Here is a 15298-nt window from a genome sequence, read left to right on the forward strand (position 1 = left end):
GAGGAGAGGGGGAGAGGGAGGAGAGAGAGAGAGGGAGGAGAGAGAGGGAGGAGAGAGAGGGGGGAGAGGGATGAGAGAGAGGGGGAGAGGGAGGAGAGAGAGGGGGGTGGGGGAGGGAGGAGAGAGAGGGGGTGGGGGAGGGGGAGAGGGAGGAGAGAGATGGCGTGGAGAGAGATGGGGAGAGAGATGGGGAGAGAGATGGGGGAGAGAGATGGGGGAGAGAGATGGGGAGAGAGATGGGGGGAGAGAGATGGGGGAGAGAGAGGGAGGAGAGAGAGATACACAGATTAATGTCTGAACTGTGTCTGTCTGTGCAGAGTGATTAAATTAAATATTGGTTATTTTACTTCTTTTTTTTTAAAAAGTAAAATAAATAATAAAAATGCAAATCATTTTTTTTTTTGGGGGTTCAATTATTTGAATCAATCATCTGCTCCACAATCCTATATGGTCCTTGCCATTTAGGAGCGAGCTTGGCCGAGAAGAATTGTTCAGCGAGTAAGGATGAGAGCGAAGCCACACCCGATCACGAAGCCACACCCGATCACGAAGCCACACCCGATCACGAAGCCACACCCGATCACGAAGCCACACCCGATCACGCCACACCCGATCACGGCCACACCCGATCACGAAGCCACACCCGATCACGAAGCCACACCCGATCACGAAGCCACACCCGATCACGGCCACACCCGATCACGAAGCCACACCCGATCACGAAGCCACACCCGATCACGACAGATCCACACCCGATCACGAAGCCACACCCGATCACGAAGCCACACCCGATCACGAAGCCACACCCGATCACGGCCACACCCGATCACGAAGCTGGAACTGCAGGTCTCTTCTGTTCTTATCATAATTTCTCTTCTGCTTGAGTCGAGCCTGGATCATGTTCTTTGAGACAAGAGCTCTCAAGTCATGGAGATGGCCTACCTGGTCATAGCAAGCAGCGTCTGGAGTAAGCTGCTGGGGCTGTAGCACCATATCCAAGGGTCCTCGGAGAGGACGACTTAGGTTCAGCTCTGCAGGTGTGACTCCAGTGGACTCTTGCACAGCAGAATTCAGGGCAAATCGAAACTCGTGAAGGTGCTTGTCCCAGTGTTTGTGCTGGGTCCCTACATAGGAAGCAATCATTGTCTTCAAGGTTCGATTTACTCTCTCAGTGAGATTGGTCTGTGGGTGATAGGCCGTGGTCAACTTCTGCCTCAGGTTCCATCTTTGGCAGGTCTCCTCCACAACCCCTTTCGCGCAGCTGATGCTGGCTATTTAATTGGGAATTAAAGGGAAAGCGCCCTATTGGAAGGAGCTGCACTGAGACGGTTCAGAAAAATTCAGGGCCGTCACACAATTATTCTATTTTATTCCGTTTTTTTCTGAGCTCAATGTGATGAACTGAGTGTCGACCCCCACGTCTAGAGACAACTAGAGGTGTCGACCCTCCACATCCAGAGACACTAGAGGTGTCGACCCTCCACATCCAGAGACAACTAGAGGTGTCGACCCTCCACATCTAGAGACAACTGGAGGTGTCGACCCTCCACGTCTAGAGACAACTAGAGGTGTCGACCCTCCACGTCCAGAGACAACTAGAGGTGTCGACCCTCCACATCCAGAGACAACTCCACAGAGGTGTCGACCCTCCACATATCCAGAGACAACTAGAGGTGTCGACCCTCCACATCTAGAGACAACTGGAGGTGTCGACCCTCCACATCCAGAGACAACTAGAGGTGTCGACCCTCCACATCTAGAGACAACTGGAGGTGTCGACCCTCCACATCTAGAGACAACTGGAGGTGTCGACCCTCCACGTCTAGAGGCAACTAGAGGTGTCGACCCTCCACGTCTAGAGGCAACTAGAGGTGTCGACCCTCCACATCTAGAGGTGTCGACCCTCCACGTCTAGAGACAACTAGAGGTGTCGACCCTCCACATCTAGAGGTGTCGACCCTCCACATCTAGAGGTGTCGACCCTCCACATCCAGAGACAACTAGAGGTGTCGACCCTCCACGTCTAGAGACAACTAGAGGTGTCGACCCTCCACATCCAGAGACAACTAGAGGTGTCGACCCTCCACATCCAGAGACAACTAGAGGTGTCGACCCTCCACATCCAGAGACAACTAGAGGTGTCGACCCTCCACGTCCAGAGACAACTAGGTGTCGACCCTCCACATCTAGAGACAACTAGAGGTGTCGACCCTCCACATCTAGAGACAACTAGAGGTGTCGACCCTCCACGTCTAGAGACAACTAGAGGTGTCGACCCTCCACATCTAGAGACAACGAGAGGTGTCGACCCTCCACATCTAGAGACAACAGAGGTGTCGACCCTCCACATCTAGAGACAACTAGAGGTGTCGACCCTCCACATCTAGAGACAACTAGAGGTGTCGACCCTCCACATCTAGAGACAACTAGAGGTGTCGACCCTCCACATCTAGAGACAACTAAAGGTGTCGACCTTAACGAGATGGCAACCAGCACAGGTGTAACACATCCTGACTAACGAGTTGACAGCAAATCGGTTCGTCCTACGTGCTAACGAGCTATACGTGCTAACGAGCTATACGTGCTAACGAGCTATACGTGCTAACGAGCTATACGTGCTAACGAGCTATACGTGCTAACGGCTAGGGTGTGCTATACGTGCTAACGAGCTATACGTGCTAACGAGCTATACGTGCTAACGAGCTATACGTGCTGAAGTCCAAAACGTACAAGGAAAAACAAAAACTGTAACAAGGTGCGTTTGGGGTTCTTAGAGGTGCGTTTGGGGGTTCTTAGGCGCGTTCTTAGAGGTGCGTTTGGGGGTTCTTAGAGGTGCGTTTGGGGGTTCTTAGAGGTGCGTTTGGGGGTTCTTAGAGGTGCGTTTGGGGGTTCTTAGAGGTGCGTTTGGGGGTTCTTAGGCGCGTTCTTAGAGGTGCGTTTGGGGGTTCTTAGGCGCGTTCTTAGAGGTGCGTTTGGGGGTTCTTAGAGGTGCGTTTGGGGGTTCTTAGGCGCGTTCTTAGAGGTGCGTTTGGGGGTTCTTAGAGCGCGTTCTTAGAGGTGCGTTTGGGGGTTCTTAGAGGTGCGTTTGGGGGTTCTTAGAGGTGCGTTTGGGGGTTCTTAGAGGTGCGTTTGGGGGTTCTTAGAGGTGCGTTTGGGGGTTCTTAGAGGTGCATTTGGGGGTTCTTAGAGGTGCGTTTGGGGTTCTTAGAGGTGCGTTTGGGGGTTCTCAGAGGTGCGTTTGGGGGTTCTCAGAGGTGCGTTTGGGGGTTCTTAGGCGCGTTCTTAGAGGTGTGTTTGGGGGTTCTTAGAGGTGCGTTTGGGGGTTCTTAGAGGTGCGTTTGGGGGTTCTTAGAGGTGCGTTTGGGGGTTCTTAGAGGCGCGTTCGGGGTTCTTAGGTGTACGCGTGTAGGTGTGTTTAGGTGTTTGAGTGTGTGTAGGTGTGTGTGTGTGTAGGTGTGCTATACGTGCTAACGAGCTATACGTGCTAACGAGCTATACGTGCTAACTTGAGCTATACGTGCTAACGAGCTATACGTGCTGAAGTCCAAAACGTACAAGGAAAAACAAAAACTGTAACAAGGTGTGTTTGGGGTTCTTAGAGGTGCGTTTGGGGGTTCTTAGGCGCGTTCTTAGAGGTGCGTTTGGGGGTTCTTAGAGGCGCGTTCTTAGAGGTGCGTTTGGGGTTCTTAGAGGTGCGTTTGGGGGTTCTTAGAGGTGCGTTTGGGGGTTCTTAGAGGTGCGTTTGGGGTTCTTAGAGGTGCGTTTGGGGGTTCTTAGAGGTGCGTTTGGGGGTTCTTAGAGGTGCGTTCTTAGAGGTGCGTTTGGGGGTTCTTAGGCGCGTTCTTAGAGGTGCGTTTGGGGGTTCTTAGAGGTGCGTTTGGGGGTTCTTAGGCGCGTTCTTAGAGGTGCGTTTGGGGGTTCTTAGGCGCGTTCTTAGAGGTGCGTTTGGGGGTTCTTAGAGGTGCGTTTGGGGTTCTTAGAGGTGCGTTTGGGGTTCTTAGAGGTGCGTTTGGGGGTTCTTAGAGGTGCGTTTGGGGGTTCTTAGAGGTGCGTTTGGGGTTCTTAGAGGTGCGTTTGGGGTTCTTAGAGGTGCGTTTGGGGGTTCTTAGAGGTGCGTTTGGGGGTTCTTAGAGGTGCGTTTGGGGGTTCTTAGAGGTGCGTTTGGGGGTTCTCAGAGGTGCGTTTGGGGGTTCTCAGAGGTGCGTTTGGGGGTTCTCAGAGGTGCGTTTGGGGGTTCTTAGGCGCGTTCTTAGAGGTGCGTTTGGGGGTTCTTAGAGGTGCGTTTGGGGGTTCTTAGAGGTGCGTTTGGGGTTCTTAGAGGTGCGTTTGGGGTTCTTAGAGGTGCGTTTGGGGTTCTTAGGCGCGTTTGGGGGTTCTTAGAGGTGCGTTTGGGGGTTCTTAGAGGCGCGTTCGGGGTTCTTAGGTGTACGCGTGTAGGTGTGTTTAGGTGTTTGAGTGTGTGTAGGTGTGTAGGTGTGTGTAGGTGTGTTTAGGTGTGTGTGTGTAGGTGTGTGTGTGTGTAGGTGTGTAGGTGTGTGTATGTGTGTAGGTGTGTGTGTGTAGGTGTGTGTGTGTAGGTGTGTGTGTGTAGGTGTGTGTGTGTTCTTACAGGTTGCTTGCTGTGCCACTCTACAGGGGTGCCATAGCCAGACATCGTCCAGGGATGGTCTAGGAGTTGTCTGATGGTCACACGATGCTTAGGATCCACCTACACACACACAATCAATAACTACTACTATACCAAACCTGATGTCACACAATCAATAACTACTACTATACAAAACCTGATGTCACACAATCAATAACTACTACTATACAAAACCTGATGTCACACAATCAATAACTACTACTATACAAAACCTGATGTCACACAATCAATAACTACTACTATACAAAACCTGATGTCACACAATCAATAACTACTACTATACAAAACCTGATGTCACACAATCAATAACTACTACTATACAAAACCAGATCTCACACAATCAATAACTCCTACTATACCAAACAATCAATAACTCCTACTATACCAAACAATCAATAACTCCTACTATACCAAACAATCAATAACTCCTACTATACCAAACAATCAATAACTCCTACTATACCAAACAATCAATAACTCCTACTATACCAAACAATCAATAACTCCTACTATACCAAACAATCAATAACTCCTACTATACCAAACAATCAATAACTCCTACTATACCAAACAATCAATAACTACTACTATACCAAACAATCAATAACTACTACTATACCAAACAATCAATAACTACTACTATACCAAACAATCAATAACTACTACTATACCAAACAATCAATAACTCCTACTATACCAAACAATCAATAACTCCTACTATACCAAACAATCAATAACTCCTACTATACCAAACAATCAATAACTCCTACTATACCAAACAATCAATAACTCCTACTATACCAAACAATCAATAACTACTACTACTAAACAATCAATAACTACTACTATACCAAACAATCAATAACTACTACTATACCACACAATCAATAACTACTACTATACCAAACAATCAATAACTCCTACTATACCAAACAATCAATAACTCCTACTATACCAAACAATCAATAACTACTACTATACCAAACAATCAATAACTCCTACTATACCAAACAATCAATAACTAATACTATACCACACAATCAATAACTCCTACTATACCAAACAATCAATAACTCCTACTATACCAAACAATCAATAACTCCTACTATACCAAACAATCAATAACTCCTACTATACCAAACAATCAATAACTCCTACTATACCAAACAATCAATAACTCCTACTATACCAAACAATCAATAACTCCTACTATACCAAACAATCAATAACTCCTACTATACCAAACAATCAATAACTACTACTACTAAACAATCAATAACTACTACTATACCAAACAATCAATAACTACTACTATACCAAACAATCAATAACTACTACTATACCTGATCATACGTCAAAATCGAAGAGCAAGAGGAGTGTGTCTAGGTGTGTGTGTGTGTGTGTGTGTGTGTGTGTGTGTGTGTGTGTGTGTGTGTGTGTGTGTGTGTGTGTGTGTGTGTGTGTGTGTGTGTGTGTGTACCTGCATCATCTGGTTGAGTAGCAGGATGCTCCCAGGAGACAGCCAATGAGGGTTGTTGTAACTACCTCTCTAGAACAGTAAAAACAGGGAGGTTAGTTTACACCAGAGGCTTTGAATCTGGCTTTTATACGATTCCCAAACAGAGAGAACCAACTGTCACGGTTGAACGTCTTTCTCCAGAGAAAACCAACTGTCACGGTCGAACCCTTTCCTCCAGAGAAAACCAACTGTCACGGTTGAACGTCTTTCTCCAGAGAAAACCAACTGTCACGGTCGAACCCTTTCCTCCAGAGAAAACCAACTGTCACATTTCCTCCAGAGAAAACCAACTGTCACGGTGGAACCCTTCCCTCCAGAGAAACCAACTGTCACGGTTGAACCCTTTCCTCCAGAGAAAACCAACTGTCACATTTCCTCCAGAGAAAACCAACTGTCACGGTTGAACCCTTTCCTCCAGAAAACCAACTGTCACGGTTGAACCCTTTCCTCCAGAGAAAACCAACTGTCACGGTTGAACCCTTTCCTCCAGAGAAAACCAACTGTCACGGTTGAACCCTTTCCTCCCAGAAAACCAACTGTCACGGTTGAACCCTTTCCTCCAGAGAAAACCAACTGTCACGGTTGAACGCCTTTCCTCCAGAGAAAACCAACTGTCACATTTCCTCCAGAGAAAACCAACTGTCACGGTTGAACCCTTTCCTCCAGAGAAAACCAACTGTCACGGTTGAACCCTTTCCTCCAGAGAAAACCAACTGTCACGGTTGAACCCTTTCCTCCAGAGAAAACCAACTGTCACGGTTGAACCCTTTCCTCCAGAGAAAACCAACTGTCACGGTCTAACCCTTTCCTCCAGAGAAAACCAACTGTCACGGTTGAACCCTTTCCTCCAGAGAAAACCAACTGTCACGGTTGAACCCTTTCCTCCAGAGAAAACCAACTGTCACGGTTGAACCCTTTCCTCCAGAGAAAACCAACTGTCACGGTTGAACCCTTTCCTCCAGAGAAAACCAACTGTCACGGTTGAACCCTTTCCTCCAGAGAAAACCAACTGTCACGGTTGAACCCTTTCCTCCAGAGAAAACCAACTGTCACGGTTGAACCCTTTCCTCCAGAGAAAACCAACTGTCACGGTTGAACCCTTTCCTCCAGAGAAACCAACTGTCACGGTTGAACCCTTTCTCCAGAGAAACCAACTGTCACGGTTGAACCCTTTCCTCCAGAGAAAACCAACTCACGGTCGAACCCTTTCCTCCAGAGAAAACCAACTGTCACGGTTGAACCCTTTCCTCCAGAGAAAACCAACTGTCACGGTTGAACCCTTTCCTCCAGAGAAAACCAACTGTCACGGTTGAACCCTTTCCTCCAGAGAAAACCAACTGTCACGGTTGAACGTCTTTCTCCAGAGAAAACCAACTGTCACGGTTGAACCCTTTCCTCCAGAGAAAACCAACTGTCACGGTTGAACCCTTTCCTCCAGAGAAAACCAACTGTCACGGTTGAACCCTTTCCTCCAGAGAAAACCAACTGTCACGGTTGAACCCTTTCCTCCAGAGAAAACCAACTGTCACGGTTGAACCCTTTCCTCCAGAGAAAACCAACTGTCACGGTCGAACCCTTTCCTCCAGAGAAAACCAACTGTCACGGTCGAACCCTTTCCTCCAGAGAAAACCAACTGTCACGGTCGAACCCTTTCCTCCAGAGAAAACCAACTGTCACGGTGGAACCCTTTCCTCCAGAGAAAACCAACTGTCACGGTTGAACCCTTTCCTCCAGAGAAAACCAACTGTCACGGTTGAACCCTTTCCTCCAGAGAAACCAACTGTCACGGTTGAACCCTTTCCTCCAGAGAAAACCAACTGTCACGGTCGAACCCTTTCCTCCAGAGAAAACCAACTGTCACGGTCGAACCCTTTCCTCCAGAGAAACCAACTGTCACGGTCAAACCCTTTCCTCCAGAGAAAACCAACTGTCACGGTTGAACCCTTTCCTCCAGAGAAAACCAACTGTCACGGTTGAACCCTTTCCTCCAGAGAAAACCAACTGTCACGGTTGAACCCTTTCCTCCAGAGAAAACCAACTGTCACAGTTGAACCCTTTCCTCCAGAGAAAACCAACTGTCACGGTTGAACCCTTTCCTCCAGAGAAAACCAACTGTCACATTTCCTCCAGAGAAAACCAACTGTCACGGTTGAACCCTTTCCTCCAGAGAAAACCAACTGTCACGGTTGAACCCTTTCCTCCAGAGAAAACCAACTGTCACGGTTGAACCCTTTCCTCCAGAGAAAACCAACTGTCACGGTTGAACCCTTTCCTCCAGAGAAAACCAACTGTCACGGTTGAACCCTTTCCTCCAGAGAAAACCAACTGTCACAGTTGAACCCTTTCCTCCAGAGAAAACCAACTGTCACGGTTGAACCCTTTCCTCCAGAGAAAACCAACTGTCACAGTTGAACCCTTTCCTCCAGAGAAAACCAACTGTCACGGTTGAACCCTTTCCTCCAGAGAAAACCAACTGTCACGGTTGAATACTTTCCTCCAGAGAAAACCAACTGTCACAGTTGAACCCTTTCCTCCAGAGAAAACCAACTGTCACAGTTGAACCCTTTCCTTCAGAGAAAACCAACTGTCACGGTTGAACCCTTTCCTCCAGAGAAAACCAACTGTCACGGTTGAACCCTTTCCTCCAGAACTGTTTCTCTGAACAGTTCTGAACTATATTAGTGGCACAAAAACAACCTTGTTCTGTCACGTTACCTGGATACCTGGCTAACAACCATGTTCTGTCACGTTACCTTGGATACCTGGCTAACAACCATGTTCTGTCACGTTACCTTGGATACCTGGCTAACAACCATGTTCTGTCACGTTACCTTGGATACCTGGCTAACAACCATGTGTCACGTTACCTTAGATACCTGGCTAACAACCATGTGTCACGTTACCTTAGATACCTGGCTAGCCACCATGTAACTTGACCAATACAGAGAGTAACTTACAGTGATTTTCCTGTAGAGGACCATACAGTTGTCGTCATCAAAGGGCAGATATCCACAGAGCAGAGCAAACAGCAGCACCCCCATACTCCACACATCAGCCTGGTAACACAACACACACACATTATATATCCACACATCAGCCTGGTAACCACTAACACACACACATTATATATCCACACATCAGCCTGGTAACACAACACACACACATTATATATCCACACAGCAGCACCCCCATACTTGTTCCACACATCAGCCTGGTAACACACACACACACACATTATATATCCACACATCAGCCTGGTAACACAACACACACACATTATATATCCACACAGCAGCACCCCATACTCCACACATCAGCCTGGTAACACACACACACACACATTATATATCCACACAGCAGCACCCCCATACTCCACACATCAGCCTGGTAACACACACACACACATTATATATCCACACATCAGCCTGGTAACACAACACACACATTATATATCCACACATCAGCCTGGTAACACAACACACACATTATATATCCACACATCAGCCTGGTAACACAACACACACACATTATATATCCACACATCAGCCTGGTAACACAACACACACACACACATTATATATCCACACAGCAGCCTGGTAACACAACACACACACACACATTATATATCCACACATCAGCCTGGTAACACAACACACACACATTATATATCCACACAGCAGCACCCCCATACTCCACACAGCAGCACCCCCATACTCCACACATCAGCCTGGTAACACAACACACACACATTATATATCCACACATCAGCCTGGTAACACAACACACACACACACATTATATATCCACACATCAGCCTGGTAACACAACACACACACATTATATATCCACACATCAGCCTGGTAACACAACACACACACATTATATATCCACACATCAGCCTGGTAACACAACACACACACATTATATATCCACACAGCAGCCTGGTAACACAACACACACACATTATATATCCACACATCAGCCTGGTAACACAACACACACACACATTATATATCCACACAGCAGCCTGGTAACACAACACACACACATTATATATCCACACATCAGCCACACAACACACACACACACACACACACACACACACACACACACACACACACACACACACACACTCTCTCTCTCTCTCTCTTTGTTTCTGGCCATTTTAAGTCTGTAATCAAACCCACAAATGCTGATGCTCCAGATACTCAACTAGTCTAAAGAAGGCCAGTTTTATTGCTTCTTTAAATCAAAACATTAGTTTTCAGTTGCTCTAACATAATTGCAAAAGGGGTTTTCTAATGATCAATTAGCCTTTTTAAAAGGATAAACTTAGGATTAGCTAAGACAACGTGCCATTGGAACACAGGAGTGATGGTTGCTGATAATGGGCCTCTGTACTCCTATGTAGATATTCCATAACAAATCTACCGTTTCCAGCTACAAAAGTCATTTACAACATTAACAATGTCTACACTGTATTTCTGATCAATTTGATGTTATTTTAAATGGACATTATTTTTTAAATATATATTTTTGCTTTTCTTACACAAACAAGTACATTTCTAAGTGACCTCACACACACACTCATTATATTCACACAGCCAGACATATTAAATCCCCCCCCCCCACCGGGTGTCTCACCTCCGAGCCGATGTAGGCTTTACCCTGGATGAGTTCAGGAGCAGCGTAGGCTGGACTTCCACAACAGGTCATCAGCTCATATCCCAGACCCCCCTATAAAGACTGTTATTAGACTGGACCACAACAGGTCATCAACTCATATCCCAGACCCCCCTATAAAGACAGACTGATTAGACTGGACCACAACAGGTCATCAACTCATATCCCAGACCCCCCTATAAAGACTGTTATTAGACTGGACCACAACAGGTCATCAACTCATATCCCAGAACCCCCTATAAAGACTGTTATTAGACTGGACCACAACAGGTCATCAGCTCATATCCCAGACCCCCCTATAAAGACTGTTATTAGACTGGACCACAACAGGTCATTAACTCATATCCCAGACCCCCCTATAAAGACTGTTATTAGACTGGACCACAAGAGGTCATCAACTCATATCCCAGACCCCCCTATAAAGACAGACTGATTAGACTGGACCACAACAGGTCATTAACTCATATCCCAGACCCCCCTATAAAGACTGTTATTAGACTGGACCACAACAGGTCATCAGCTCATATCCCAGACCCCCCTATAAAGACTGTTATTAGACTGGACCACAACAGGTCATTAACTCATATCCCAGACCCCCCTATAAAGACTGTTATTAGACTGGACCACAACAGGTCATTAACTCATATCCCAGACCCCCCTATAAAGACTGTTATTAGACTGGACCACAACAGGTCATCAGCTCATATCCCAGACCCCCCTATAAAGACTGTTATTAGACTGGACCACAACAGGTCATTAACTCATATCCCAGACCCCCCTATAAAGACTGTTATTAGACTGGACCACAACAGGTCATTAACTCATATCCCAGACCCCCCTATAAAGACTGTTATTAGACTGGACCACAACAGGTCATCAGCTCATATCCCAGACCCCCCTATAAAGACTGTTATTAGACTGGACCACAACAGGTCATCAACTCATATCCCAGACCCCCCTATAAAGACAGACTGATTAGACTGGACCACAACAGGTCATCAACTCATATCCCAGACCCCCCTATAAAGACAGACTGATAAGACTGGACCACAACAGGTCATTAACTCATATCCCAGACCCCCCTATAAAGACTGTTATTAGACTGGACCACAACACGTCATTAACTCATATCCCAGACCCCCCTATAAAGACTGTTATTAGACTGGACCACAACAGGTCATTAACTCATATCCCAGACCCCCCTATAAAGACTGTTATTAGACTGGACCACAACAGGTCATTAACTCATATCCCAGACCCCCCTATAAAGACTGTTATTAGACTGGACCACAACAGGTCATTAACTCATATCCCAGACCCCCCTATAAAGACTGTTATTAGACTGGACCACAACAGGTCATCAACTCATATCCCAGAACCCCCTATAAAGACTGTTATTAGACTGGACCACAACAGGTCATCAGCTCATATCCCAGACCCCCCTATAAAGACTGTTATTAGACTGGACCACAACAAGTCATTAACTCATATCCCAGACCCCCCTATAAAGACTGTTATTAGACTGGACCACAACAGGTCATTAACTCATATCCCAGACCCCCCTATAAAGACTGTTATTAGACTGGACCACAACAGGTCATCAGCTCATATCCCAGACCCCCCTATAAAGACTGTTATTAGACTGGACCACAACAAGTCATTAACTCATATCCCAGACCCCCCTATAAAGACTGTTATTAGACTGGACCACAACAAGTCATTAACTCATATCCCAGACCCCCCTATAAAGACAGACTGATTAGACTGGACCACAACAGGTCATCAGCTCATATCCCAGACCCCCCTATAAAGACTGTTATTAGACTGGACCACAACAGGTCATTAACTCATATCCCAGACCCCCCTATAAACACAGTGATTAATAAGGAGAACTTGGCACACAGAACACATTAATCAAATCTATATATTTACAGACAATGACCACTAAGCCTTGACACATATCACTGAGACAACATGACAGTGTGGTTACCTTTGGTTTGGCACAGAGACCAAAGTCTATCAGTTTCAGGTTGTGGTCTTCATCTATCAACAGGTTCTCCTGAGGGAGGAGGAGAGAGAGGGGAGAAGAGAGAGAAAGAGGGGAGGAGAGAGAGGGAGAGAGAGAAGAGAGAGGGAGAGAGGGGAGAGGAGAGAGAGAGAGGGAGAGAGGGGAGATGAGAGAGACAGAGGGGAGGAGAGAGGGAGAGAGAGGAGAGAGAGACAGAGGGGAGAGAGAAGAGAGGGGAGAGACAGAGGGGAGAGAGAGAAAAGAGATTCAGAACCATCACCACCAGTGGGTAGTTCAGACACAACCACACAGACAACCACACAGACAACCACACAGACAACCACACAGACAACCACACAGACACCCACACAGACAACCACACAGACAACCACACAGACAACCACACAGACAACCACACAGACAACCACACAGACAACCACACAGACACCCACACAGACACCACACAGACACCCACACAGACAACCACACAGACAACCACACAGACAACCACACAGACAACCACACAGACAACCACACAGACAACCACACAGACAACCACACAGACACCCACACAGACACCCACACAGACAACCACAGACAAACACCCACACAAACACCCACACAGACAACCACAGACAAACACCCACACAAACAACCACACAGACAACCACACAGACAACCACACAGACAACCACAGACACCCACACAGACAACCACACAGACAACCACACAGACAACCAACCACACAAACACCCAAACAAACACCCACACAAACACCCACAAACAACCACACAGACCACACAAACAACCACACAAACACCCACACAGACAACCACAGACAAACACCCACACAAACACCCACACAAACAACCACACAGACAACCACACAGACAACCACACAGACAACCACAGACACCCACACAGACAACCACACAGACAACCACACAGACAACCACACAGACAACCAACCACACAAACACCCAAACAAACACCCACACCCACAAACAACCACACAGACCACACAAACTGGACCACAAACAACCACACAGACAACCACACAAACCCCAGAGAGCTTATATAGCTGTGGGCGTATCCCTGGTTACCTACCGGTTTGAGGTCTCTGTGGGCGTATCCCTGGTTATCGACCGGTTTGAGGTCTCTGTGGGCGTATCCCTGGTTACCTACCGGTTTCAGGTCTCTGTGGGCGCATCCCTGGTTACCTACCGTTTTGAGGTCTCTGTGGGCGTATCCCTGATTACCTACCGGTTTCAGGTCTCTGTGGGCGCATCCCTGGTTGCCTACCGGTTTCAGGTCTCTGTGGGCGTATCCCTGGTTACCTACCGGTTTCAGGTCTCTGTGGGCGTATCCCTGGTTACCTACCGGTTTCAGGTCTCTGTGGGCGTATCCCTGGTTACCTACCGGTTTCAGGTCTCTGTGGGCGCATCCCTGGTTACCTACCGGTTTCAGGTCTCTGTGGGCGTATCCCTGGTTACCTACCGGTTTCAGGTCTCTGTGGGCGTATCCCTGGTTACCTACCGGTTTCAGGTCTCTGTGGGCGCATCCCTGGTTACCTACCGGTTTCAGGTCTCTGTGGGCGTATCCCTGGTTACCTACCGGTTTGAGGTCTCTGTGGGCGTATCCCTGGTTACCTACCGGTTTCAGGTCTCTGTGGGCGTATCCCTGGCTGTGGACATAGGCCAGAGCTGAGACGATCTGTCTGAAGAACACTCTGGTCTCCTCTTCAGACAGACGGTCCTTAGCGATGATGTAGTCAAACAGCTCTCCTCCCGGACAATACTGGAGAAGACGAGGGGGAGAGAGAGGTTCATATTGGGGCCGGTCTGTCTGATGTGTGTCCTACCTCCAGGACAATACTGGAGAAGACGAGGGTGAGAGAGAGGTTCATATTGGGGCCGGTCTGTCTGATGTGGGTCCTACCCCCAGGACAATACTGGAGAAGACGAGGGGGAGAGAGAGGTTCATATTGGGGCCGGTCTGTCTGATGTGTGTCCTACCTCCAGGACAATACTGGAGAAGACGAGGGGGAGAGAGAGGTTCATATTGGGGCCGGTCTGTCTGATGTGTGTCCTACCTCCAGGACAATACTGGAGAAGACGAGGGGGAGAGAGGGGTTCATATTGGGGCCGGTCTGTCTGATGTGGGTCCTACCCCCAGGACAATACTGGAGAAGACGAGGGGGAGAGAGAGGTTCATATTGGGGCCGGTCTGTCTGATGTGGGTCCTACCCCCAGGACAATACTGGAGAAGACGAGGGTGAGAGAGAGGTTCATATTGGGGCCGGTCTGTCTGATGTGGGTCCTACCCCCAGGACAATACTGGAGAAGACGAGGGGGAGAGAGAGGTTCATATTGGGGCCGGTCTGTCTGATGTGTGGGTTCTACCTCCTGGACAATACTGGAGAAGACGAGGGGGAGAGAGA

At 47.7% G+C, this 15298-nt stretch overlaps 1 protein-coding gene across 7 annotated transcripts in view; it reads right to left on the bottom strand.

Annotated features, from left to right (window-relative positions):
- The window catches only part of melk (maternal embryonic leucine zipper kinase), a 40370-nt gene that overhangs the window by 13163 nt on the left and 11909 nt on the right, over window positions 1–15298 (bottom strand). For 6 of the 7 annotated variants that reach the window (XM_052503509.1, XM_052503508.1, XM_052503507.1 and 3 more), the window contains 6 exons: window positions 14512–14655; window positions 12841–12909; window positions 10812–10904; window positions 9125–9223; window positions 6129–6197; window positions 4610–4708 (listed from right to left, as the gene is read on the bottom strand). In XM_052503509.1, coding sequence (XP_052359469.1) covers window positions 4610–4708; window positions 6129–6197; window positions 9125–9223; window positions 10812–10904; window positions 12841–12909; window positions 14512–14655 — 573 coding nt within the window. The remainder of the gene's footprint in view (window positions 1–4609; window positions 4709–6128; window positions 6198–9124; window positions 9224–10811; window positions 10905–12840; window positions 12910–14511; window positions 14656–15298) is intronic. The other variant, XM_052503506.1, reaches the window with a different exon arrangement.

Source organism: Oncorhynchus keta, unplaced genomic scaffold, assembly GCF_023373465.1.
Source record: "Oncorhynchus keta strain PuntledgeMale-10-30-2019 unplaced genomic scaffold, Oket_V2 Un_contig_1741_pilon_pilon, whole genome shotgun sequence".
NCBI classification, from domain to species: Eukaryota; Metazoa; Chordata; class Actinopteri; order Salmoniformes; family Salmonidae; genus Oncorhynchus; species Oncorhynchus keta.